This window comes from Paramisgurnus dabryanus, chromosome 2 (assembly GCF_030506205.2).
Source record: "Paramisgurnus dabryanus chromosome 2, PD_genome_1.1, whole genome shotgun sequence".
In the NCBI taxonomy this organism is placed as follows: domain Eukaryota; kingdom Metazoa; phylum Chordata; class Actinopteri; order Cypriniformes; family Cobitidae; genus Paramisgurnus; species Paramisgurnus dabryanus.
In genome coordinates this window covers 33,970,128-33,995,522 of record NC_133338.1, presented here as the reverse complement: position 1 = coordinate 33,995,522, position 25,395 = coordinate 33,970,128, and the positions used below count along the sequence as shown (strand labels likewise).

The 25,395-nt window shown below is 38.0% G+C and overlaps 1 protein-coding gene across 2 annotated transcripts; it reads right to left on the bottom strand.

Annotated features, from left to right (window-relative positions):
• Positions 1 to 310: 310 nt before the first annotated feature.
• On the bottom strand, positions 311 to 25,221 carry rhpn2 (rhophilin, Rho GTPase binding protein 2). 2 transcript variants are annotated; one of them, XM_065289526.2, is made up of 15 exons: positions 24,993 to 25,221; positions 21,856 to 21,971; positions 16,674 to 16,802; positions 11,581 to 11,656; positions 10,772 to 10,849; positions 10,503 to 10,627; positions 9,769 to 9,935; positions 8,734 to 8,921; positions 8,452 to 8,608; positions 7,776 to 7,895; positions 6,712 to 6,906; positions 6,475 to 6,521; positions 4,861 to 5,007; positions 3,173 to 3,331; positions 311 to 2,112 (listed from the first exon to the last, which is right to left on the bottom strand). In XM_065289526.2, the coding sequence occupies exons 1-15, from the start codon at positions 25,059 to 25,061 to the stop codon at positions 1,855 to 1,857; spliced, it is 2,031 nt and encodes a 676-aa protein (XP_065145598.1). In that variant the 5' UTR covers positions 25,062 to 25,221; the 3' UTR covers positions 311 to 1,854. The 2 variants fall into 2 exon arrangements, with proteins under 2 accessions (XP_065145598.1, XP_065145597.1); XM_065289525.2 differs by having other exon boundaries at positions 6,445 to 6,521; positions 24,993 to 25,220.
• Between the last annotated feature and the right edge of the window lie 174 nt (positions 25,222 to 25,395).

The window sequence follows — 25,395 nt, the reverse complement described above, 5'->3', positions numbered from 1 at the left end:
TGACTGACTTTGATATCTATATCCCATGCTTGAGTTTTCTTTTCAGGTCTTTGAAAATTGCACATTAGAATTTTCAAAGGACAGGTGGGTTATAGATGCCGAACTATAGTTATATGGTTATATTCTTAGATTTGAGGCATAAAGAATGAAAAATAAATATTGACATTATTTAAAAATAACCTACATCAAGATAATATGTTTTCCTCAGTTTTACATTACACCCAACCTTGTAGGTCAGCACAGAAATGTCACAGATAAACACTTGCTTACACATTATCACAAAATCCACAGTGCCCTCTTACATGATGAAAACAAGCACAGTTTTGACCCCTTATTTTATTTATTTCAAGATTTACATAGAGAACATAAAATTAACAATTAAAAATTAACCACAGACCATACACTTGCTAATTAACATAAGCTATAGACACAGGAACAAGGTCAAAATTGTGAAACTAATCTGGGATTGGTTCCATATTACATTAATATTCGTAACAATGTTAAAATTCAGGCCAATAATGTTGATTCTAGCTCAACTTTAAAGAACAAAATGTGTGCAACATTTAAAGATTCATTGACAATATACAATAGAAAACATCCACATCCTCACAGAACAGTGTTTGTAATTACAACTCCATATGCAACAGATGTAAAAACACAAATGGTAAAAATACAATCATAAATGATAATACAGTATTTACAAGCAAGGAGTGTAGGTCCACAGTTACTAAAAACATTTTAATGTAGACCCTGATAATGCTTTTCAGTGGTAAGGCATTGTTCAGTGGTAAGGCTTAAGACTTTCTTGTATTGAGAGAGGTTTGAATTTTATTTAAATATTATCAGTAAGATGTATGCAGGGAAAAACACCCTTTGAGTTACACTATTAAAAAGAGTAACAGAAAAGACCTGTAGCCATAAAACCAACCCATGATTATATACATCAAGCTACAATTTCATGATACAAAAACTAAATACTTAAATGAATACATGGTTATATATTGTTATGTTTCTCTTTATTTTGCATATAAATTATTTGATTATCAAATGTGTATAAAAATCTACTTTGTAGACAGTGAAATATTCCAACGCTTTAAAAGTGTTAGATAAAACACATGAAACAAGTTAAATAAGAATGGCATTTATATTCACTTTTCTGGCAAAATGTTGATGTTGTTGGCCAAAGTCCCATCCTAGTCTATTCCTTCAGTGTATCTAAATACTTCAGTTACACAAAAATATGAGTACTGCTTGTGTAGACATACAAGAAGCAAAATCTATTTGCTGTCAACTTCTTCTACAGTGATCGACAAAGGATTACAATTCCATTCAATAATGCAAGATCACCATAGAAACCTTCTGCGGCGGTCGGTCGGTCTGTCTGTAAGCAACAGGCCGTCTGCTGTGTGGTTCTGACAAAGGACAGGAGTGTCCTCAAGCAGTGTAAAGAAGAGACATGTACAACTGCAGAACAAAAGAAGCTCTCTTCACCCACAGCAAAACAAGTGTCGAACTACAAGAGGGTGCCTATCGGTTCTATCTCTTGGCAGAATAATCCTTCATCGCACCTCATTTAACCATTCAATACAAATCATAAAACACAAATCTAAATATTTTGAGCAGCATACACATTGTGTCTTATCTAGTGATTCATTAAAACACATAATTCTATACTTTTCATATCAACTGGTGAGACGAACAAATAAAATAGCTTACACCTGTGTAAATAGATGTGCAAAATATATATTTTTCTATAGTACTTAACTTTACCCTCTGTAATCTTCTCTCCATCTTATTTTTAATATTAGGGTGCTTTTGTGCAATCAGTGTATGTACAAATCCAGTTGCGTGTGTTTAGTAAAGAGCACTATCATTCGAGGAGCCAGGAAAGGTAGGACATGGCCTGTTCCAGGGCTGAGCTCCACTGTAATCTGCATTGGGTAAACTCAACGTGCTGCTGCTCTTCAGCTTGTTTTTGAGTCCCCAGCTGAGAAATGATGGTTTCTTTGCCACCTTGCGGGCCTTTGGGTTCTTCTCATCCTCATTATGTGCAAGGCAGATCATGGAATAGGTCTTGGGCAGACCACCACTGTATGTCGCGCTTTTGGTGGGCTGCAGGGTTAAGAAAGAAATAGAGCCAAATTAAACTCATAACACTTGATCTGACCGGAACCAAATCAGAAACACTTCAATTAAATAGTCACTGCATACTCCCACAATAACTTAAGTACACTAAATGGCTACTATTTAAGATTGTTACCAAATTGTTCCTGTTACATCACGGCACTGACACAAGTACACTAGATACATTGTTTTTGTGATTCAAGGACAATGTATTCTTGTTCTGAGTTAATCATAAGCCCATCATGTTTTGCATGGTCTGTTCTTCTACTGAAGATTTTTTGCATGAATATACACTTTGAGGCCAGATAGGGCTTATCCTAGTCTCGGACTAAAAAGCATGTTTGAGCGGCCTTAATTAAAAAACATCTGGCACTGATTTATCTTAACACATATCAGTGCTATTGTTTTGTCTCAAGATGCACACCAGTATTGTTTTTTTGTAAGGTCTGTTTGTAAAAACTACTTAAATGTCCTAATATAACTAAAACCTATAGTCATGGATTAATCTTAACCCTTTGTGGGAAACTGCCCCATTGTCTTTTATATGTTACTCTTCTATTGGTAAATCTATCCTGTTGCCTGTAAACCACTAGTCTATGCTTGATGAACCACCACATTAACCACAAAGATTCATAGAAACAAAAAATACAATTTAATCCTATTGAATGTCAAAATATTGTCTTAAAGTTTATTAACAATAAAAAGATACAAGTGATGGTGTCATACAATTTGACACAAGCTAGGTAGGACTCAGCATATTTGTGATAAGAAATCATAATTATGCTGAAAACATTTAAGAACAGTCATTGCCTCAGGAACATTCCTATGATGCATGAAGTAAAATACTTCCTACATAGACAGGTCACCAGGTTTAGTAACAGAGCTAATGTGCCATGACTCACGAGTTTGAGAGCTGTGTCACTAAACATATCTGGCTCCGACTCAAATCTCAGAAGTTGAATTAAAAATAATTTGCATGTTCACTGTTCACACCGCCTTTCTTCTCTAATCTTCAATTAAAAAATAACAGGCAAAGAAAAAACCTTACCATTGGTTGGCTGCTATTGTCCAACATGCTGACCACTTTGATGTCAACGCCCTTCTCATCCACTTCTTTTAAAAGCTTCATAACATCACTCACTCCCATCCATTTACAATCTGTATCGCCCACAGCAACTAGGTAATCTCCCTCTCTCAGTCCCTCCGCCTGGTGATGAAGAGATAGCGGAGAGAAAGAAAGAAAAAGGAAAGAAAAGGTCACAATGAAATAAATCACGTCCTGTGAGGGTGGTGCTTTGTCTGACCCTTCAAATATTTATGGTATGAGTTTATCGGCACGACCACACTGCTGTTGATCACCATAGAGATCACTTGTGAGAGTAATCGCTTGTGTGTTTCGACAAAAGAAGGGTTATTTGTGGGAGAAACACAGCTGCTTTAGACAGCTAGAGAATCATAGGGTCAAAAACAGGTGCAGTTTGAGTAAACGTGGATATGTGGTCATTCAACTGCTGTGTTCAAAGATTAAATCTGCTCTGATAAGCTTCAGGAGGTTTCATATGTAAAGAATTAATTAATAAAGCAAGAATTTATCTCCTCTTGTAAATGTAATGATAGTTATATGTTTCTGTCTCAGTAAGTTTGCTTGATAGGAGTAAACTATTTATCTACAATAACAGAGGACAAAAGAAGTGGATTAAAGGTGCAGTGTGTAGATTTTAACGGCTTTTAGTGATCCTTTTTTTAGTACCACCTCGGTCGGGGTTCCAAGCGACCCGAGCTGACACCAAAACGTGACGCGAAAACACTATAGATCACTAATTGGTCAGAGAGCATCGTCACTACCAGCGTCATCGCTATAATGTAAAAGATTAGCTTTACCTTAGTGCTAGCTTGCGCTGTCTCAACTAAACCTGTTATCCTCTGTGCTTTGCTGCAAGTTCCCAAACTCACTTTTAGCGATAAAAAACATCCACAGGTTGAGAATAAGAAACACAATAACATTTTTTCCAGACCTGCGATTTGTGGCAGCACAATCACGACGCGCACATATCATACATGAACAAAAAAAGAAAAGAAACGATGCTCTCACATGATGTCACAGCAGTAGGTAGCGCAAACATAACGACACACTTATAATCCCTCCCACTCCGAAGTGTTTCTAAACTCGATAAAAACCCGACCCGAAACCAAATCATGGGGTACTATGCAATGGAAAAGTGCCGTAAGGGCAAGGTTGCGAATTACACCCCTCCCTTTCAAAGCACAGACAAACTACATTAGCAGTAACAGAACAAACATGTCATCGTCTGAGACAAGGTAGCGAGCAGTTTGTCCGTTTAGAGCTACTGCAGAAACATGCTGGCAAAATGGCAGCTTCCATGTTAGGGGACCCACAGTGTATGTAAATGAAAACGGCTCATTCCAAGGTAATAAAACAATACAGTTAATTTATACGGTCTTTATCCCCCACTAATAAAATAGTTATGTATATGTTTATTGTGTTGCTGTAAAAATATCCTTCTAAAATGTACACACTGCACCTTTAAGGAATCTTAAAAAAGGGGCAACACTAGACGTAAATGCCATCCAGGGCTTAGCTATTATATGTCAAATCAACCTACAAATGAAAAAAAAAAAATGCCAATCTAATGACACTTAAAACTTAAAATAATTTATTTAAAATAAAATGAATACATTTTAATGCTTCACATCTGTCTGTGTGTGAATACTCACCGCTGCGAAACAATGTGGATTGAGTGACTGTATCTGAACAGGCGGTTCTCCCTTCAGAGTGAATCCAAGGTCTCTGTCCTGCAGTTTTAGCCTGATGGTACGTGGAGCTGTCCATCTCTGCTTTGCTGAGAACACTGACAAAGGCCCCTACACGCATAAAAGCAATCACTATAGCAACCCACAATATACACCAGTGCTTCTCTTGCCAAACGCTGGTTTTAACGCACAGGGTTTTTAACTTTAGTGTGCCACCCTGGTTGTCCTTTGACTCATCATCCAAATATTTAGCTTTATGGCACACTGACTTCAAGCGATACATGCAAACGGGTTTGCTTATATGATGAACCTTTATTTAATCGTGAAAAGCTTTGACATCTTAAGTAATTGTAAGGTTTATACCATATGTTGTTTCAGAAAGTTCGTTTAACTTAAAGGACATGCAACGCTTATATCTACGTCAAGCTGATCTCCCCATGTACAACGGAAATGTCATTTTAAAGTGAGGGGTCATTTACAAGTGCCCACGGCAACCACTTCAGGATCACAGCAGTGGTTCTTTGAACTTTCTGAAGGTCATAACAAGAACTAAGGCGGTGAAACTCAAACATATGCCTTTATAAAACCGACCACATAATAAACTCTGCCGCCTTCACCTGAAGTAGCCTGATCCTCACAGCTGGAGCGAACTAAACGCACGTCACTGTGAATCTAGAATGTTCATTCAGTTCAAGTAGAACTGATCTGAAAAAATAAACCCTTTAATTTCTATATACTCAAATAAATAAATAAATAAACAGCCTGTCTATACTGTAATGTATATATGTGACATGATTTCTTAATAAAAACAGCAACAACAACACTTGCTAACAAAAAAATATTGTAATAGTCGAGTGTGATGCCACCAGGTTGCTCGGGTGTGCTAAGGTGTTACCACTTTCTTTTGACAAGGTCTGAGTAAATTTTAATGCATTGCCATACAATTTCTATTGCGCTGTGTGTAGTTTATAAGACTCCTAGGTAGTAGGCAAGTCAAGGCATTGCTACTGACGCCATTTGCTTTCTAGCCCAAGAAAATAAAACACCACATCTCTCATGTCTCAATAATACTGTGGTCCCTTGATTTTGCTATGGTACCCTTTTCACCCATTTTATACTGTAACCTGCCAGGTTTAACCCAAATTGTAATACTTAGGGTTAGGGGTGTGTTGACATCCATAAGCCTAAGCATTATGAGTGGAACTTTAAAATAAGCCCCTTGTAACATCAAACCAAACCAACATTTAAACCATGGTTATTCATATTAGTACTGTTAATGGACTCTACACAATGACCAAGCAAACGTCCATAAACATTCACAATTACTGTTGCTCAGCACTATTTTGGATTGTTAGGATAGCTGTCTGTGTGGCCAGTGTGTAGTGGTCAATAAACATGGGTCTGTTCAACAGCACACACATGCTAACTGTATACTTGACTTTGTGATAATGTCTAAGAATGCTGCAAATCTGCAATAGCATGTATGTGCCGTGAAAAGAGCTCAGAAGAATAAATTGTGTTTATGAGTAAAATTAGTAGCCCACATACCAGCCGCTGGAATAAGTCTGTGACTTTCACCTTGGTGGCAGCTGGAAGTTCCATCTCCGCTTTCTTATCCGTCTTAGCTAAAATAAATATTTACATAATTAGTCATAATCAAATCTAATCACATGACAGGAAGATCCAGGAGAACTATGGACCTTGTTACTTAATAACATGTGATCACAAAGAATTATGACAAAGTGAAACCCAACATCATTATTAACGTTATCTGACACTCCTATGTTGTGTCATTATTCTTCATCTCTGACTTACATACGATATCTGGTGCAATCATGTAGTCTGTGAATTCATCTTCCTTGTCGTATTGTTCAAACTTGGCAAGGGAACGTTTGTGGCTGGCTTGCAGGATGTCACTCATGATGTCTAGTTTATGCAAGTGTCGACAGAGAGCATGCGTGCGGATCGCCTCTTCATGTCCCATGATGGCACGCTGCAAATGAGCTTTACCTGAACAAGCAAACAAGAAAAATATTAGTTTAGGGTGCTGAAGTGGAATAACTCCATTGTTTCTTCATTGTCTAATAAAGTAGTCCACATGACTTTTTTTAGTGTACTTGCATTGAAAAGAGTGGCGGATACATCATTAACTCTTTCGCCGCCATTGACGAGATATCTCGTCAATCAAGAGAAAACGCTTCCCCGCCAATGACGAGTATTTTCCGGCTTTCCGCAATACCGCTATTATTACGCAACTTTTTAAAACCAGAAGTATTGCCCTATGGCAAGCGACTGCATGTCCGTGTCTGTTTTAAAGATCGCTCTGAATGGGATCTCTATGAAAACTCGGTCACAAAAATGGAATTATCTCTGCTTTTTGCTCAAAATGTGGTGTTTTTGCAGAAACCTACCCATATTCAAAAGCTGATTACAAAAGAACTACTGAAGGTAGGATGAAACTTTTTTTTTTTTTGAAAGCAGAGGGTCTGTTCTTTCATTAGTGAATTTTTGTGAAAATCATGAAAAACGCTGGCTGGCAACTTTAAAAAAAAATGCTGGAAGTGAAAGAGTTAAACTTTTCTTCCTTGACAAATGATGACAGAATTTAAAGTGAACTAATCCTTTTATCACCTACACTCGAGCCCAGCCCCTTGGGTTGTAATTTAACCTATGCTGGGTTGTTTCAACCCAAAATGCTGGGTTGTTTTAACCCATTGTTGGCTCAAATATAAACATCTTCAGGGTTAGTTTAACTCAATGGCTGGGCTCTTACCTTTTTCTTAACTCATTATTTTTTGTAGATAATATGCAACAGGTCTTGGATCAAAATAAATGCCAGCAGTTAAGGAAACCTCTTTCTGTGTTTATGTGTCTCTTACCTATCCTCCGTCTCTCTTCCTTATTCTTCAGGATGTCGAGAGGGGAATGTAAATCCGGCATGGTGTCATATACTTGTGACAGAGCCTTCTCTTGTTTGTCCTCATCATCACTGGGAGACACTGCACATACAACACAGATTGCCAATATATAATTTATTTGTATTAAACTGTATTTCATTTGCAAAACCTAATAGCTAATAAATGTTATGAATTTTAATGTCCTAGTATGCCTTTTCAGTCTATTAGTTTGCGAGTCATAGTAAGCCATTTAATAGCTTAAACTGTGCCTGTCATGGAGATGTAAAAAACAGTCCAAGAAAGGGAGATGGAAAAAAGAGACAGAGGGAGTTTCTGTTTGAATAACAACGGGAATGTTACATAATCCCATTTGTTCTGCTCTAGTCTCTCACCAGTCTGTCAAAAGTAGACCGGGATACCGAAACTTCTCTGCCTTTCATCTGCCTGGCTCACTCACTCCATCTCCCTTTTTAATAACATAAAAAAAAAACTACTCAGAAGAAAAAGTCCATTAAGGTACTGATATTTGAATCTCTCCTAAGGAAAAGGAAACAGTTTATATAATCTAGACACAAAGGAAACCTTTAAAGTTTTCAGTGGGCCGTCGGCCAATATTCAGTGGGGATGGCCAGGACATGTGACTGGCTGCTTGACTTACGCTGGTGGTCCAGCAAGGCAGTGGAGACAAAGTAGTGAGCAAGAGATTTGTAGTGACTGGTCTTCAGCTGACACATGGTGGTCCAGAAGAAGGGCACGTTGTCCTTAATGTGGTTTTGGGTCATGGACTGGTAAACCTGACTGTAGGTCTCAGCCACCTGAGAACAGAAAGGTGTAAATGTCCAAAGCATAATAAAATAGTATTTTGTGTAAACATATTTGTAAGATTTGAACTGACTGAGCTGTTTAGATTGGAAGCATTAAATAAATATGAGTCCAGTACCTTGGCAGCCTCCTGGGCCATTTTGAGCAGGTTGAAGAACTCATTTCGGATTCCTGGCAGAGCGATCTGCTCAAACAGACACTCTTGCGCCTGCGCCAGCATCAGCCGAATCAGCATACTTAACATAGCAGGACTCATATCGTAGCTGGGCGTGTGTGTGAATGTCTCCTTTAGGTAGTGGAGGACACCTGCAGCAAGACATGAGCAGTGTCAAATAACTGGCTTAGGAAATTAGTTTCCTATCTACTTCTACACCTTCACTTGTATTTGCATTTCATTGAAAAGCTTGAGTACAGACTCACTGAACCTTTCTTTATAAACTATGCTTTGTGCACCGATCATCGTAATGCTGAAACTATGCTATGTTAAGATGTTTGTCAAAGAAGACTGCATGGCTGTATGCTCGATTGCATGTATCTGTCGCTATGGGTGTATCTGAAGTAGCAAAACCCATGCCTACATACTTTTGGCCATTAATTACAAGGTCTGGAGTTGCACAGTGTGATTACTATGACTATACAGAAATGTATAATTAAACAAAAATGTTTTAATAAAATGTAAAACAGCTTCGGCATTTCCTTTATTTAATGTTCAGGCCATTAAAAATACGCAAATCAAAACACTTCTGTGACAGCGTGTCAATCAATTACACATTATTGTCATCACATTTGGCCTTCGTTTCCGGTGGACAGCTCAAAACATCGCCTACGATGAAAGACAACAAAGTTGGCTGTTATGATAGAGATTTAGATGGCTTTTCATAAGCTCAGTGCTCTTTTTGCTGCTGTTATTGTAAGAAAGCTAAAATCAACACACGCCACTGAGTTCCCATGAGCCTGTGACAGATATGCCTTTGAGTGGGAAGAATTACACCATTGTTACATTCTCAGTTCCGGTGCTTATAATATACAAGCCAAAAAAAAAACTAACACACAATCCCTTTTCATGCGATGAGTCTTTCACTTCATGATTGATTCAAACTTACAGTTTGTATACTTATAGACCTAACTATATTAAAATCAGTGGACCTCTCACCTGCTGATTTCTGAAAAGCGGTGATAGCTTCCTCCAGTCCAGCTTGTGTTTGTCTGTTGGAACGGGTGCCAACCTGTGAGTAGAGAGCTGCCATGTTGAAGACCAGACTGGCTTTCTCCAGAGAGAGGTTTTGCTGGCACACAGGCACGCCAGTGAAGGAGTCATACCTAGACACATGCAAACAAATTGTAATACTGTATATTCAAACATGAATTATAATTCATTTAGCCCTGTCTGTCCATGACATTTATTCTAATTAATCCAATTGTCTCTACTTGTCTAAGGATAAACAAAAAGATCATCAAATGTTATCTAAAATCCCAGTCAAACCAGTTCAGGGCTCCAGACTGCCACCAAAATTTGAGATTGTGCCACTGAATTTTACATCCAGTCGCACATGTGAGACCAGTAAATTGACCTTTTTTGTGATGTGACACTGAATTTAAAACAGCACATTGTACTTTCTGCATCTATCATTAAAGCATTTATTAGTAAAAGTACAGTGGAAATTAGTAGAAATGTGAATATTTGGTTAGCATGTTGATTAACGTTGTGTGCCCCTAAATTTTCTGGTTGCGCCCCTAAAATTTTCAGTTGGGGGCCACTGTGCTCCTAGAAAAAAGTTAGTCTGGAGCCCTGCAGTTCTACACTTTCTCTGAAAGATCTGTGGTGTTTACAGCTGTTTAATAGCTAAAGATTAGAAAAAATTTTCTTGTGCGTGAGAAGGAACCAACCATGTAAAGAAAATGCCAATCTGTCGTGTTGGGGAGAAGAATCGCGTCTCCAGGAAGGACAGTTGGCCTAAATACTTGCCAAGCAATTCTACACCAGATTCATTACGACTGGGGGTCCGGCAGGCCTGAAACACACACATATTCCAGGATATTCAATTTAAGTTTTAAATACACTTGTATTATATTGTTTACAGTACAGAAACCTAAAACAATGACTCAACCAGTATTGTGTTGTGTAAACACACACCGATACCAAAGTAAGATTATACCTGTCTGAGGTCCATCAGATCATCTATCTGATCTTGAAAGTTTGAGCCGTCTTCACTGTAGTGTTCCAAAATAAAGTCCTGTTGAAATAAATGAATTCATTGTAATGTCAACAAAAACACAATAGTCCCATACAGTCAAATATTTTTACAGGCCTGTCCTTCTTGTTAAACTCGTTTGCAGCGACAGTAAGATTTATGAATGACAGTCATGCTTGTGAATCTATGACACCGTGTCATTACAGCGAGGCTAAATAACATGTTGAAAGCAGATCAGACCTATCTGATAGATCCTCTTGCATACCTAGGCTTCAGCAAACATCTCAACACCCACCCCACCTTTTGATGAAATAATATGCGATGTGGAAAATATCAATTTACACTTAAAATGGCAAATAAAGTTTTATTTTGGCTTCCTTGTTTATTAAAGGGATAGTTCAATCTAAAAATAAACATTCTGTCATCAGTTAGTCATTCTAAAGTCGTTTCAAACATGTATAAATGTCTTTGTTCTACGCTGAACAGATATTTTTAGCAATGTTTGTAACCAAACATATCTGGGCCACCATTCACTTCCATAGTATTACTTTTCCTACATTAAGCTAATGGTGCCCCATAGCTGCTTTGTTACAAACATTCTTCAGCAGAATAAAAAGAAATTTATGTGATGATTTAAATGATGACTGAATATTAATTTTTGGATAAGCTCTCTCTCTTTTAGTTTGAACAGTTTTGAAAGTCACAAAGGCCACACGGCCGAATACCAGACAAATGCTGTGTCATACTAGGTAAACATTGTGAGAGAAACGGACCTTGAGTGGAACGGAGAAATCCACCTCCTTTGTCTCTTTTAGCCCCAAAGGGATGAGTGGGATGCTGGATGTCTCCCTTTAAGAAAAAGAAAGGAAGAAATAGATTGAGAAAAATTAAACCATTTCATTCAATTGTTACAACAACAAAGCCTTTTGTTTGCCTGCCTATCTGGTCTCTGTAGATATACTAGATTGCTGTCCTCCATTTTGAGACCAAGATTAAAATCGGACTATAGCTCCGACCTCCTCTGAACTATAGAATTGGATAAAATGAGGAATATTACAACTGAGGAGTAGTTTGGGATGGATGGGGGATGTCATAAAATTTGTCACTGGCAGCAGGTAGATGGATGCTTGCATACACCCGTCACATGACTGACAAGATCAAATGATATGGAGCCAGTATGCTTGATCAGCGGTTTCCCTGGAATAACCTCACTGGTAGGAAGTGTAACTTAAGCTTCACTGAGTGTTGTCGTTATTCTAAATAATGGATTTAACCATGGTAAATAACCACATACACACAAAAGGTTAGGGATGCACGGAAGTGTTACTGATTTTCTGTAGAAATCTGAAAATATCTCTGTGGAAGGCCTGGTTATAAAATTTCCATTACAGAGGGAGAAAGTCAGTTTTTAGAAGAATATTGATACAATAAAACTCCCACGTTTAAAGTGTATTACAAATCCTAAACGATATTATGTTGACATCTATTAAGCTCCTGATGGGAACATCTCAACCAGTGCCAACCAATCAGATAGCAGAACTTGCTTACTGCAGTGTTTAAAAAGAAAAAGCAGGTTTTGTTCTGATGCCATGAGAAAAAGATTGCATTTCAGAAACACACTGAGATGCATGGTGGGGATGTTTGGGTATAAAAGAAATGAAAGAATGTGGTTCTGTCCTGATACACACACACACACACACACAAAGCTTGCAGCCAGGTGCGATGGAGAATGCAGCATTGTGTCTAGCCACAGGAAAGACCTTGTTCTGTTCGGACATCTGTGCATGAAACACAGGTGATATCACTGCTCCGATGGGAATGCTGCTTTTCTCACACTCTATCACTCGAACTTGAAGGTGACAAGCTTTATTTGTTTTATAGGACAAATACAGCAGGTTTGTGAAAAACACACAACCCAGAGACAAAAACAGAAAGATTGTGTAACCAGAGCCTCTGCGAAGAGACAAAATTGAGGCTGGTATGCAGCAGTCATTCCAAAGTAAAGACAAAGGGCACAACCAAAAATAAACACACACATATAGTACCAGTCAAAATTTGACAAACCTACTACTCTATTATTATTCTAAATATTTATTAAATAATATTAGCCTTTTCATAAAGTGATCCAAAATCTTTATTACATTTCATTTCACTTATTTGACCATGATTTTATGTAAAATGAATGCACTACATATTTGGATTCCCAGGAAATTAGCACTGGAATCACCATGTCCTACATCCTACTTGAGGAGCTTAATATAATTTTAGTTTAACAAAAGCAATACATACACAGCCTATATTTATACACAAAAGTAACTCTAATTAGATCATTAGAAACATGCATTCTTCGTCCTAATGTTTGACTGGTTTTGTGCAAGACATTAAACTCTGTACAAAATAACAGTCGACTGTATTTGGGTTTATCTGTATCATTTTCTTCCAAAATGTTACAAGGAAGTGTTTACAGCTTTACACAAATGATGTAATGACTGATGTAGGTCATAAGTTCAGAATCAGGTGCAAATGTCTACAGGAGGTTTTTCTGGTTCATAATGGACCCTCCAGGCACTGGGGATAAACACTCTTTAATTGAAGCCTGGCCCGGAGGAACAATGCTGAGACTTGGGAATATGTTACAAAGCTAAAGCTGATAAAGAACCAGGCCAGCAGATCTCTGCTAAGCAGGGTTTGCAATGAAAATATGACTGAGCCTTTCTTAGACAAGAGCAAAAGGGCTATTCTCATACAGACGGTGAAGCGTGCCAAAGACACTCAAGCACGTATGCATGCACACACACAAAAACACGCTCTCACTCACAGTGGTCTGAAAAGCAAATGAGGGCTTAGAGAGGATTTAAAGAGGACAAGAATCTGACCGTAACCAAGGAAACACACCGTCGCACAGATTCAATTGATGGCATCGAAACACTCATGACCTTCAAAAAGACACAAACAAAGATCCAACTGACTGCCACAAACAAAGATTTAGGTGACTGCCATCAAACCACTCAAGTAATTTAGTTTCAGTTACAATGAATCTCATGCACGAATCACTCGAATATAAGTGCAATATTTTTCTCTACATATGCTTGTGATTCACTCACTGTTTGTTTTAAAGCAACACTATGTAGTTTTTTTACCTTTAAATAATGTCTCTAAAATTATTTCAGTGATAGAACAACTTTTAAGTGGACAAATTGTACTGTTGCTGCAACCTGAGCAGCCTCCTAGCTGCTACAAGCACACTCTGAAAGTGGCGGTGGAGGGTAGAGCACACAGCCCCGCCCCTCCCCCTGCCTGCAGAAGAGTGTCTGATACCAGGCACTGTTGCGCTTTTCAACCACATGGGGGGGCTGTAAGTCATTTTTACCTGGAAACTACATAGTGTTGCTTTAAAGTATGATCATCACAAATAAAATTGAATTGGTACATATGAATCAACTGGAAAAGATTCTTTGCAATATTGTTCATGCCTTGATGTATTTGAGTCACAAAATTTATATTTACATTTAGCATTTGGCAGACACTAATTCTAAGTGATTTATTGCATTACAGAGGGGTTACATATTTATCAAAATGTGTATGGAAAATCTGAAAAATCAATCTGCTAACGTAATGCTACACAAACTAAGCTATAGTAACAGAGTATAAACAATATAGCAATATAAAAAAAATCCAATAACAAGCGGTATTGTCTGCTGTGTAAACTAGATTGCAGAGCATTTTCAGTGCACGCAGCTACTTAGGTTTGACCCGATACAAGTTAAGTTGTGATGGTGGTGGTGTGCTAAAGTTAAACAACTGTCAATGAAAGCAGGGGAGAGTTAGTTTGACGCCAGGGAGATAATATTAAATCATCTAACTAGAATAAATGGAAACGTTGATATTTGATTTGTCAAATATTGATATACAAAAGGAAAACTTCTCCAGGAAGTTATGGAAAATCACTCTCCCTTTTGTCATGTGAGATTTTCACAGAATTACCAGAGAGAGGCGTTTATTTTATCTGTCAATCAAACTAACTAAGCAGCTTATCATGAACCTGTCTGACCAGTCATGTGAAGAGAATCCTCTTTCTATTGTAAATTTACTTTAGGTCTGTCATACAACTGTATGTAGTCTAAAGTCAGTCTGACTTTCATCTATGTCAGGGCTGGGGCCCACAGGGGGCCTTAACAAATTTCCAGGGGGCCTCAAGATGACTTAAAATTATTACAAATAAACAAAACAATCAAGATATTTCTTATTGTGTGGATTATTTTTGTAACAAATATACATCTGTCTAGTCATGCTTAGCTCAAGTATATTTTATTAAGTAGAAATTGTAGTTGGGAGGGCCTTGAAGTGAAAAGGGTTGATAACCACTGATCTGTGTATACTTTTTGTGCCCTTTTAAACCTCTGCCGCGTTTAAAGCCGACTGTTTCACAAATAGTGAGTGGACAGGACATGTGTTTTTAATATTTTTGTTTAGTGAAATACACATGCTCAGATCATTAAAGGGATAGTTCGGCCAAAAACGATATTAAACCCATGATTTACTCACCCCCAAGCTGTCCGAGTTGCATATGTCCATCGTTTTTCAGACAAACACATTTTCGGATATTTTAGAAAATATTTTATATCTTTCAGTTGATTAAATGTAATGTTACGGGGTCCAGCAATAGTCCACGACCTTCAAGTCCAAAAAAGTGCGTCCATCCTTCACAAATTAAATCCAAACGGCTCCAGGATGATAAACAAAGGTCTTCTGTGGGTAATCCGTGCGGTGTTGTTGTAGAAATATCCATATTTAAAATGTTATTAACGTTATAAACTACCTTCCGGTAGCGCCGCCATCTTGGAGTGATCCGCATTCAGGATGAGAGCTTACGCAGCGTACAGAGTTTCTCTGCTGCTGCTCTGTGCCCCCGCCCTCCGAATTTGTCATACGTCACTAAGAAAAGTGCGTACACTTACGCTAATACTCTCTCCTGAGTCTAAGATGGCGGCGCTACCGGAAGGTAGTTTATAACGTTAATAACATTTTAAATATGGATATTTCTACAACAACACCGCACGGATTACCCACAGAAGACCTTTGTTTATCATCCTGGAGCCGTTTGGATTTAATTTGTGAAGGATGGACGCACTTTTTTTGGACTTGAAGGTCGTGGACTATTGCTGGACCCCGTAACATTACATTTAATCAACTGAAAGATATAAAATATTTTCTAAAATATCCGAAAATGTGTTTGTCTGAAAAACGATGGACATATGCAACTCGGACAGCTTGGGGGTGAGTAAATCATGGGTTTAATATCGTTTTTGGCCGAACTATCCCTTTAAGTGGTAGGAGTAGATGAGACACTCCTACAGATTTGAGCAGAGTCTGAGCTGAGTGTGACATTTTCAATATACAACTAGAATGTCTAAGCTGACCAAGCAACGGATAGTGACAGGGAATCTCAGCTGTTCATGTATTTGTAGCATGAACAAATCTTGTCTTAATATTTGCATGAACAACACACAATTTGGTTGTTTAACAAAACCCAAATATAAAAAACTGAATGAAATGAATTTTTTTTTTTACAATACTTTTAGCAACCGGTAAGCAGGTAGTACCTTCTACCAGCTGTTAAACTCTGCTTAACACATTATACCAGTTTAAATCCATTCTTTATATTTTGCAAAAATTTCCTCAACTCAGAAAAACTAAAGAAAGCTTCTGCCCGGACCTGTGTGTGTCTCATTAACAGGATGTGACTAACTAAGATTAACTAAGCATTCTGTCTTTAGAAAGTGATGAATCTTCTTTAGACACGAGTGTGTTCTCACTGTGCTTTCTTTAACTTTTCTTATCTGACTCTGTGTTTGTTTGTACTCACTGTACGTTCTGATAAACCTCCACAGAGCTGTTGAGTCCCTCCAGCTGTTCCATGAGAAGCTGCAGATCTGAGTTCACATAACTCAACTCCAGTATCACCTGCTCCCGAACCTTATTATTGGATGTCGCCCTTGAGTGTGAGAAAGAGAGTGAGAGGATCAGCAAGGGTCAGGTCATATTTAACTCAGGACAGTGGCAAAGTCAAGTGTTCAATAGTCAAACTTTGATCATACACACAGATCAAACACAGGAAACTTTTGCTTTAACACCATGCTTTAAAGGGACATTCCACTTTTTTTGAAAATATGCTAATTTTCCAACTCCCCTAGACTTAAACATTTGATTCCAACTGTTTTGGAATCCATTCAGCTGATCTGCACTTTTAGCATAGCTTAGCACAATCCATTGAATCTGATTAGACAATTAGCATCGCGCTAAAAAATAATTAACTCTTTCCCCGCCATTGACGAGATATCTCGTCAATTAAGAGAAAACGCTTCCCCGCCAATGACGAGATTTTCCGTCTTTCCGCAATACCGCTATTATCCACCAGGTCCGCAACTTTTTAAACCCGGAAGTATTGCCCTATGGCAAGCTGCTGCATGTCCGTGTCTGTTTTAAAGATCGCTCTGAATGGGATCTCTATGAAAAGTCCGTCACAAATATGGAATTATTTTTGCTTTTTGCTCAAAATATGGTGTTTTTGCAAAAACCTACCCATTTTCAAAAGCTGATTGCAAAAGAACCACTAAAGGTAGGATGAAACGTTTTTTTTTTGTTTGAAAGCAGAGGGTCTGTTCTTTCATTTGGTATATTGTATGTTTATTTATTTAAAGAAGAACATTTTCTGGAAGGCATTAAACTTTGGTGAAAATCATGAAAAACGCTGGCGCTGGCTGGCAACTTTTTTTAAAAACGCTGGCGGTGAAAGAGTTAAAGAGTGTGGATATTTTTCCAATTTAAAACTTGACTCTTCTGTAGTTACATCGTGTACTAAGACCGACAGAAAATTAAAAGTTGCAATTTTCTAGGCAGATATGAACAGTAGTCTAAAACTGGCGTAATAATCAACAACTTTGCTGATGTTACATGGCTGCAGGAGGCGCAATGATATTACCCAGTGCCCGAAAATAGTCCCCTGCTATTGAAAGAAACCAAGGGGACTATTTTCGGGCAGGAAAGGAAAAATATCAAAACTCTTTGGTTATTTTTGAGCACGATGCTAATGGTCAGATTCAATGGATTGTGCTTAGCTATGCTAAAAGTGCTAGCGCCAGACCCGAAGATTAGCTGAATGGATTCCAAAACGCTAAGAAATCAAATGTTTACCTCTAGGGGAGCTGCAAAATGAGCACATTTTCAAAAAAAGTGGAATGTCCCTTAAACAAACTGATCAAAAAGTGTCACAGAAAAAACACCCTAAAGTCACATGAGTCTCAAATGTGACTTCTATTCTAAACTCCTATCAGTTTTGACGAGGGTATTGTGGGCAGGTCAGTTGGGATCTCAGACTTATGACCTCTCTTTGACAGGCAACATCATTCCTCTGTTTATCGTCAATAACTTGGGCTATTTTAATCACACAACTGGTGATTCTCACAAACACTGACTGGGGAAAATATAGATATGCCAAATATAGAAAGGTAAAGTAATATGTTAATGATTTTTTAGACACAACGATGAATGGATGATGACGTTCCCTAGCTTTAATGTAAATATATAATTTTAATGCCTTACATTTGTCTTTTGTTAAAAACCTAACACTGACTTTCAGTCAGGTAAACATCTAGCTGACTAAAAATGACTCATACTGCTTTTCAAAGGTTTTATTAATGCAGTTAGCAAAGAGTGCACTTCCAACAGGAGTGGTCTAATAAATCATAAAGAATTTGATAAGCGTACGCAGTATCATTCTGTACACAAACTCAGGCATGATGACAGGGCGGGATCTTACTCATCGAAACTGGTTGAACCAGTAAATTCACTCACTTAAAACACAAGAATGTGGGTATGACTACAGAGCTTAGATCGGACAGAGGGAATGGAAGGGAGGGAGAAACATGATGGCATCTGTGTGTGCAAATGTGCTTGGCAGTTCATAAAGAGGATTTTCTTACAAGCTACTGTATGTATTATATGGATGTTTACGCCACAAAGCTGAGACCCATGAATGAGGGAACATTCAAAATAAAAGATACAGCAGCAATAAATAGAAGGTATAAAGTCTTTGCAAGAAGCTTTACACACTACCAATTACATGAGGCTCAGGTAACAAAATACAGACACATGGCATGAATCACACGGAAACACAATGGTTTAATACATACCAGGCCTTCTTTATGTGCGAAATGCATTAGACTAGGACACAAACAGTTTAACCACCTAAAAAGACAGAGATCCTCAGGCCGCCTTGGTGTGCAAGTATCTAATTAAAAAACCCTTATTTTTGCTTACATGTTTGCATTTATTTGTGTGGTTGTATGTGTCAGCGTAGACGTGTTGAGCAGGTGAGAAGAGCCCTCAGGGCCATTTCTACCTAAAAAGCAATGCAATGACCTCATTACCTACCACAACTGTCACAATTTGCTTAAGTATGGAAAAATACTTTTGTGATTAAAAGCACCAGAATGGTTTTTGGCTTGCATCCGCTTGGCTGACGCTCTTGAAGTAATACTCCCCCATTTACAGTAGGCTTTCCAAGGGTTACAATGAGTTTCAGTTGCCCAACCCTCAATATCTATAAAAACCGCAGCTAGATGTTAGATGAGAAGAATTCAACAAACATTGTGTTAATCAATGTATTGCACAACCAAGAGAGCAAATTCAAAGTGTTTATCTAAACTTCATTGTTCAACTTAAAGCCACATTAACGTCAGAGCCAATCAATGGCTTTGCTCGAAGTACCAACCCAGCAGGTGTGTCCTTCACAACCATGGAGACAATAGACACACTTAACGTCCCCATAGTGACCAGTCTGCCTAATGTTACAGTGTGCTGCTGACTATAATGGGAACAACACTGGTGCGTTTAGACGCAGGGTAAACACATGGTAATAGCTGTGTCGTGTTTTACGTACAAGGTGCAACAGCTATTCTAAAAAACAAGATGCCAATGTTTCTTTGATTTATATAAACACTTCCTTAAACAGTGACCATTTTCAAATCAGGCAAATTCTGTCAAACCGGAGTACAATCAAAGCTTCCTCACTTGTTGTTATCCTATCTACTTTTCACCTTTCGCACAGTTTGCATAAACTGTTACAGTGTCTCAAAAAAAAAAAAAACTATAGCTATAATCTGATACAATGAAAAGCAATAGATAAATCAATCTTTCTTAATGTAAAAGGCATTAAGTATTCTTTGAATATGATTTAGATTTATACGTTTGTATGTAAATATGCATGCACTTGATGCCACATTAGCGTGCAAGCTGAGTACCATTGTGCTAGAGTAAAGAAAATCTTTGCATGACGCTTTGCATACTAGCCATTTTTTTAGATAGAGGTTTTCTTTCCCTCTCGTCAGGATCAGCTTTATAGTATTCATTGCTGACCGTCAGTAACTCTTCATACATTCCATACTTGACAGCTGGCTGCTAGAATGTTAAAGAGAAATGATGTGCAAGCTAAATGTAGTCCGCAGAACATACCTTTTTTTAAACGCAAGCAACAAATGTGTATTTTACCAAGTATATAATCCTTTTTTGGGCTGGTAAAATTTGAAGTGTTGTTATGCCTTTTTCTATCTCCACATACTCACGGGACTTATGTATGAAAAATGCAGCAACATTTCTAGAAGATATATTTAACAGTCTATTTTCAACTACATCCTAACGCCGATCCAACTGCGCATATACGCCAAACAGTGGCACATTCACAACTAGGGATGTTCACATTGACCAGTTAACCATTAAGCAAAGGTAAGAATTTATGACAGATTAATATTATCTGTAAAAATAAATAAAAAAAATTCACTGACGGTGCGTGTCGACACGTGCCTTCAGACATTTTAGCCACTTTTCTATCCTTAATTTGTGAATGGGCTGAAAATTAAACAAAATTATTGCTGCCCTGATGGTCTGATAAAGTAATCATTTGTATGATAAATCATTTTTACTGTAAATTTGTCCGTGCTTGAGTATGGTTTGGAAACTGCACAAAGACAAAGCTTTCCATCTCCGACCATCGCTGATCACCTTTGACCTAGACCTGGACCATAAACCTCTCCCTTTTTGCACAAACAGAGAAAGGCACAAAATGTGCCTTTTTGGATATCAATCCTATAGACCAGGGGTGCCCACTCCTGCTCCTGGAGGGCCGGTGTCTCTGCAGAGTTTTATTCCAACCCTTATCAAACACACCTAATCCAGCTAATCAAGGTCTTACTAGGCAGACTAGATACTTTGAGGCAGGTGTGTTGAGGGAAATTTTAGCAAAACTCTGCAGGACACAGGCCCTCCAGGACCGACTTTGGACACCCCTGCTCTAGACTGAATGCGTGCTCTTCGATTATGTAATGTTGCGTATTTGATATTGTATGAATGATCCTACTTCTTTAGTGATCTGTTGCTGCTGTTTGCACGTTCATTAAATAAAATGTTTGTATTGTTTTTACCAGGTCACAGACAACCATCAACTGTAGTTTTACTCAATTACAATTTAATATTAAAATCAGTTAACGGTTAACATTTGGTTAACAAGCTGCAGTTGTCACCCTGGAAAATTAACTGAAATGAACATCCCTGTTTACAACCATAAAAACACTTTGACAAGTTGTCCCAATCATCAACACATGAAGATCAGAGGAATCCTTAAAAAACAAGATAGCGATTATGCAACACAGCCAAGTTTCTACAGTCTAATTCCAACATAAGTCAGATCGTGTTATGCAAACGTCAATGAATGATTATGGTACCTTAATTACTGAATGCAATAAATACTACATGGTTGCATACCGATTGCATAAGTCATCCGGTTTATTTGATTCATAAATAAATGTGTTTTCTTGGAATCAAATCCATGATCTGACCTTGGCACTGCCAGCTTCAAGTTTCTGGCAGCCATGGTTCAGGATCTTGACTTATCCACACAATGCTGATAGGTCAGCATATGAAGTGAGGGCACTTTAATTAGCAGTCATGTGTGAGTCAGTATGTCCATCCATACACAAGAGTGCTTGACTTACTTAAGAAGATTCTCTGCTCCAGCTCTCATCCTCATCTGCTTGATGATTTGTTGGTTGACAAGCGCTCTCTCATTCTGCAGCTTACTGCGACCCGTCTGGGCAAATGGATTACATCCCTGTCAAAAAGAAATGAATAACAATTTAAATGGTTGTTGGGGTTACAGTTTATTGAAAGCTGATCTCACATTTATTTATTATGACCTGTTTTTTATTGGAAACTCTCACACACAAAGCACAAATCCACACTTTACACTCTGTCTAAGTGCGTGAACGATAAACAAACAAGCATGTGATAGCTGACAAATCAAGCTATTTGTCTCACTAAGGTGTGGTGTAAACACAAAATGATGTAGTGAGAATTTAATGACCCACCAAGACACACCTAAACCGAGAGTATCTGATAGCTGAGGGAGGAGGTCTGATTTATAAGTCTCGACAAACATTCCTTAAATTTTATAACGTAACTTAAGATTAAAACATTAACTCATACTCATTCCAAAGGATTCAAACCAATTCATAACATACACATTAAACATATCATTAACGAAACGAAACCACGTCTCCCTTTGTAATAAAATAATTAGATGCAACAAAAGCATTCCTTCCACAAGCTTCTCATTCTAAATCCATGCAACAGAAGCTGTCAAAGGACACCAGCGTGACCTCTGATCATTCTCGAACACTGGCCGCCTGGGGCAATGTTTATTCAAGCAGAACCAAATAGCTGCCCATGTACTGCATTGAACAGTCACAATCGCACAGCAATTACCCTGTATTGAATGTAAAAAGGCCCCAATCAAACCAAAAATAAACGGGAAAGGAAACAAGAGGCCTTCGCTGAGTTGTGCAAGTACACAGAAACATCCCACCATTTCGATGGAAAAGGTTTGCAACTTTTGTACATAAAAAGCATTCCCTCCAGTTTAACAAAACAGCCGAAGGACATCCTCTTCATATGTCTGTGACTAACCTCTTTGTCACAGTGTTTGGGGAATAAAGTTGGGCTTTTTACTAAGCACTCATGGTTTACAGGTTATTGATGTATGATGCATATTTTCAGATTTTGACAGACGCTGTCCCTACTCTTGCCACAAATATGCTGAAAAGACACTACAAGTATTTTCAAATTTGATGAAGCAACATAAAATGGAGTGAACTTCAAACCTTCACCACTTTCTATTTACAATTTCTCTTCAAGGGTGGCTTAATCCAGGTGGTTTAATCTGGTTGAAGAATTGCAACAGTTTGGGTTTTGGTTTCTGTTTTAATTAATTACCATTTGTATGTAAATGTGATCCCCTCATGTGAATTTCATGTCAGATTTCAGTAGATTTCCTGATCACCATTTTGTAACTTCTCAATAAAACTTTTTATAAATGTAGTAATCCAGTAATTACTTTATTTTTAAACAGTTCGAAACACTATTTTTATATATATTTATTTATTTATTTATTTATTACGGTTTTTATTGTACAGCACTTTGTGTCCGCTCTGGATGTTAAAAGTGCTTTATAAATAAAGTTTGCTTGCTTGCTATTTGACTGAAAACCCAAAAGGAACCTGTTGTTACAGTTAACAACTTAAGTGATACGGGTTAGATCATTTTAATGATGGTTGGGTATTGTTGCTAGATGTTCATGTAACACTAATCTTAAAGCTTTCTCCATTGCTGAGACATGAAATGAGAGCATCTGTGTTTCATTAATGCATGTGGTTTGGCTGTGTACATCGTCACTGGTTAGATGCAATGTCAACAGGAGGAAAACTGGAAAAACGAGCTGAATCTGCAATTCGCCCCAAAGCCCATAGAAGATCAGCTCATGCGGAACTGGACCAAAACCACATCACCAATCTTAACCAACCCCCACCTGGTAATGGTCCCAAAGCCTTCTCAATGGAGACAAAAACCACACTCATTTTCTAAGAATTTCTAAGATAAATTTAATTAAACCACTTCTATATAGTCTATGAAAAGTTTCAAATTCAATGTCAAAAGACTTAAAGGGACAGTTCACCCAAAAATGAAAATTCTGTCATCATTTACTCGCTCTCATGTTGTAACAAATCTGTATAAATGTATTTGTTCTGATGAACAGAAAGGAAGATATTTTGAAAATTGTTTGGAATCAAACCGATCAGAAGCCCTATTGACCTCCATAGTATTCTTTTATCCTACTACGGATGTCACTCATCACAGAACCGAACAGTGTTGGTCCAAAATGGCACTAGCAACCAATGACAGTAACACCAACAGGAAGCCCTGAACAGGACAAGCAGATTTACACAAAGAAAGGTGAGCTCAACGAGGACAATGGGCTTTTTCAGCTGCCAATCACACTTTCAAAAAATCAGATTCCTGGACAAATGCCAGAAACCTGCCACAGAGGTTTCTCAAAGGACACATAGCCAAGTACATACTTCAGTGAATGTTAGTGACACACATTCCAGGATAGAATGCATCCTATATAGACAATATTTAGTAAAAAGTGCAATGATATTGTGTCTGGCAACATATATTTATAAACACATATTCATTTCTTAACACGAAAAGGCTCGGAAGTATAGGTGAGAGCACTAAATAACAAAACATCACCATACTAACAATTCCGTCAAAATACCACTTGTAGTAGTTTCTTTTAAACTATAAAAATATAGGTTTACAATGTAAGGAGCATTTAGAGTTTAATTTCTGTAATGGCATTGGTGGCGGATTAATTGTTGGGTATCGCTGTAAGTTACTTTTCTATGGGATTTTGATACTTAAAAACGGCAGTGCTAGACGAGCGGTGATTTAAAAGGCTTACAAAAATAAAGCAGATGTCCAGTCTTGAAATGATATGGGGTAAACTGTGATGTATTCAGTCTAAACTTTCACTTGGCATTCCTAGTGGGCAGCAGAGCTCGCCAGAGTCCACATGTCCTGCAGATGTGTTAGCATATCCAACAAACCATCATAAAAACCTCAAAAGTAGAGGGAGGTTGCTGCTGAACTTCTGAACGAATATGAAAATAAGTGATGTACGTTTTTAAAAACGAGTACTCTGCGTGCGACGATCCTAACATCTACAATATGACGTATGAAGTATCATCTTGAGTGAGAAAATGACCTATACAGAAACTACGCCTGTATTTCTTACCTTTTTGAAGTAGCCATTCTCCACTGGTACGTCGGTCTTGATACCATTAGGAATAAGAGTGTCCGTCATTTCTGAATTCTCGACCGTAAGCAGATCGCCTCGATGAAATTCAGAAAGTCGTGTGATGTCTCTGCAGCGCAACAGGTGTGTGTATCCCAAGCAGTAGTTTCCAGAAGTCTGATGCTCCACGGTTGCTCAATGCTCACAATTACTTTCGGCATTTACTGTTTGTTTGCAGTGCACTCCTCCTCCCCGCTCCGGAAGCGTGACGACAGCAACTTCCAAGTGGGTGGAGTCTATGAATGCTTACCTGCTCAGATTCCACGCCCCTAAACGACCTGCTGCATAAAAGCTCGGATACGGTATATTTAGCTCAGACATACCTTAAAGCTGGAGTGTCATG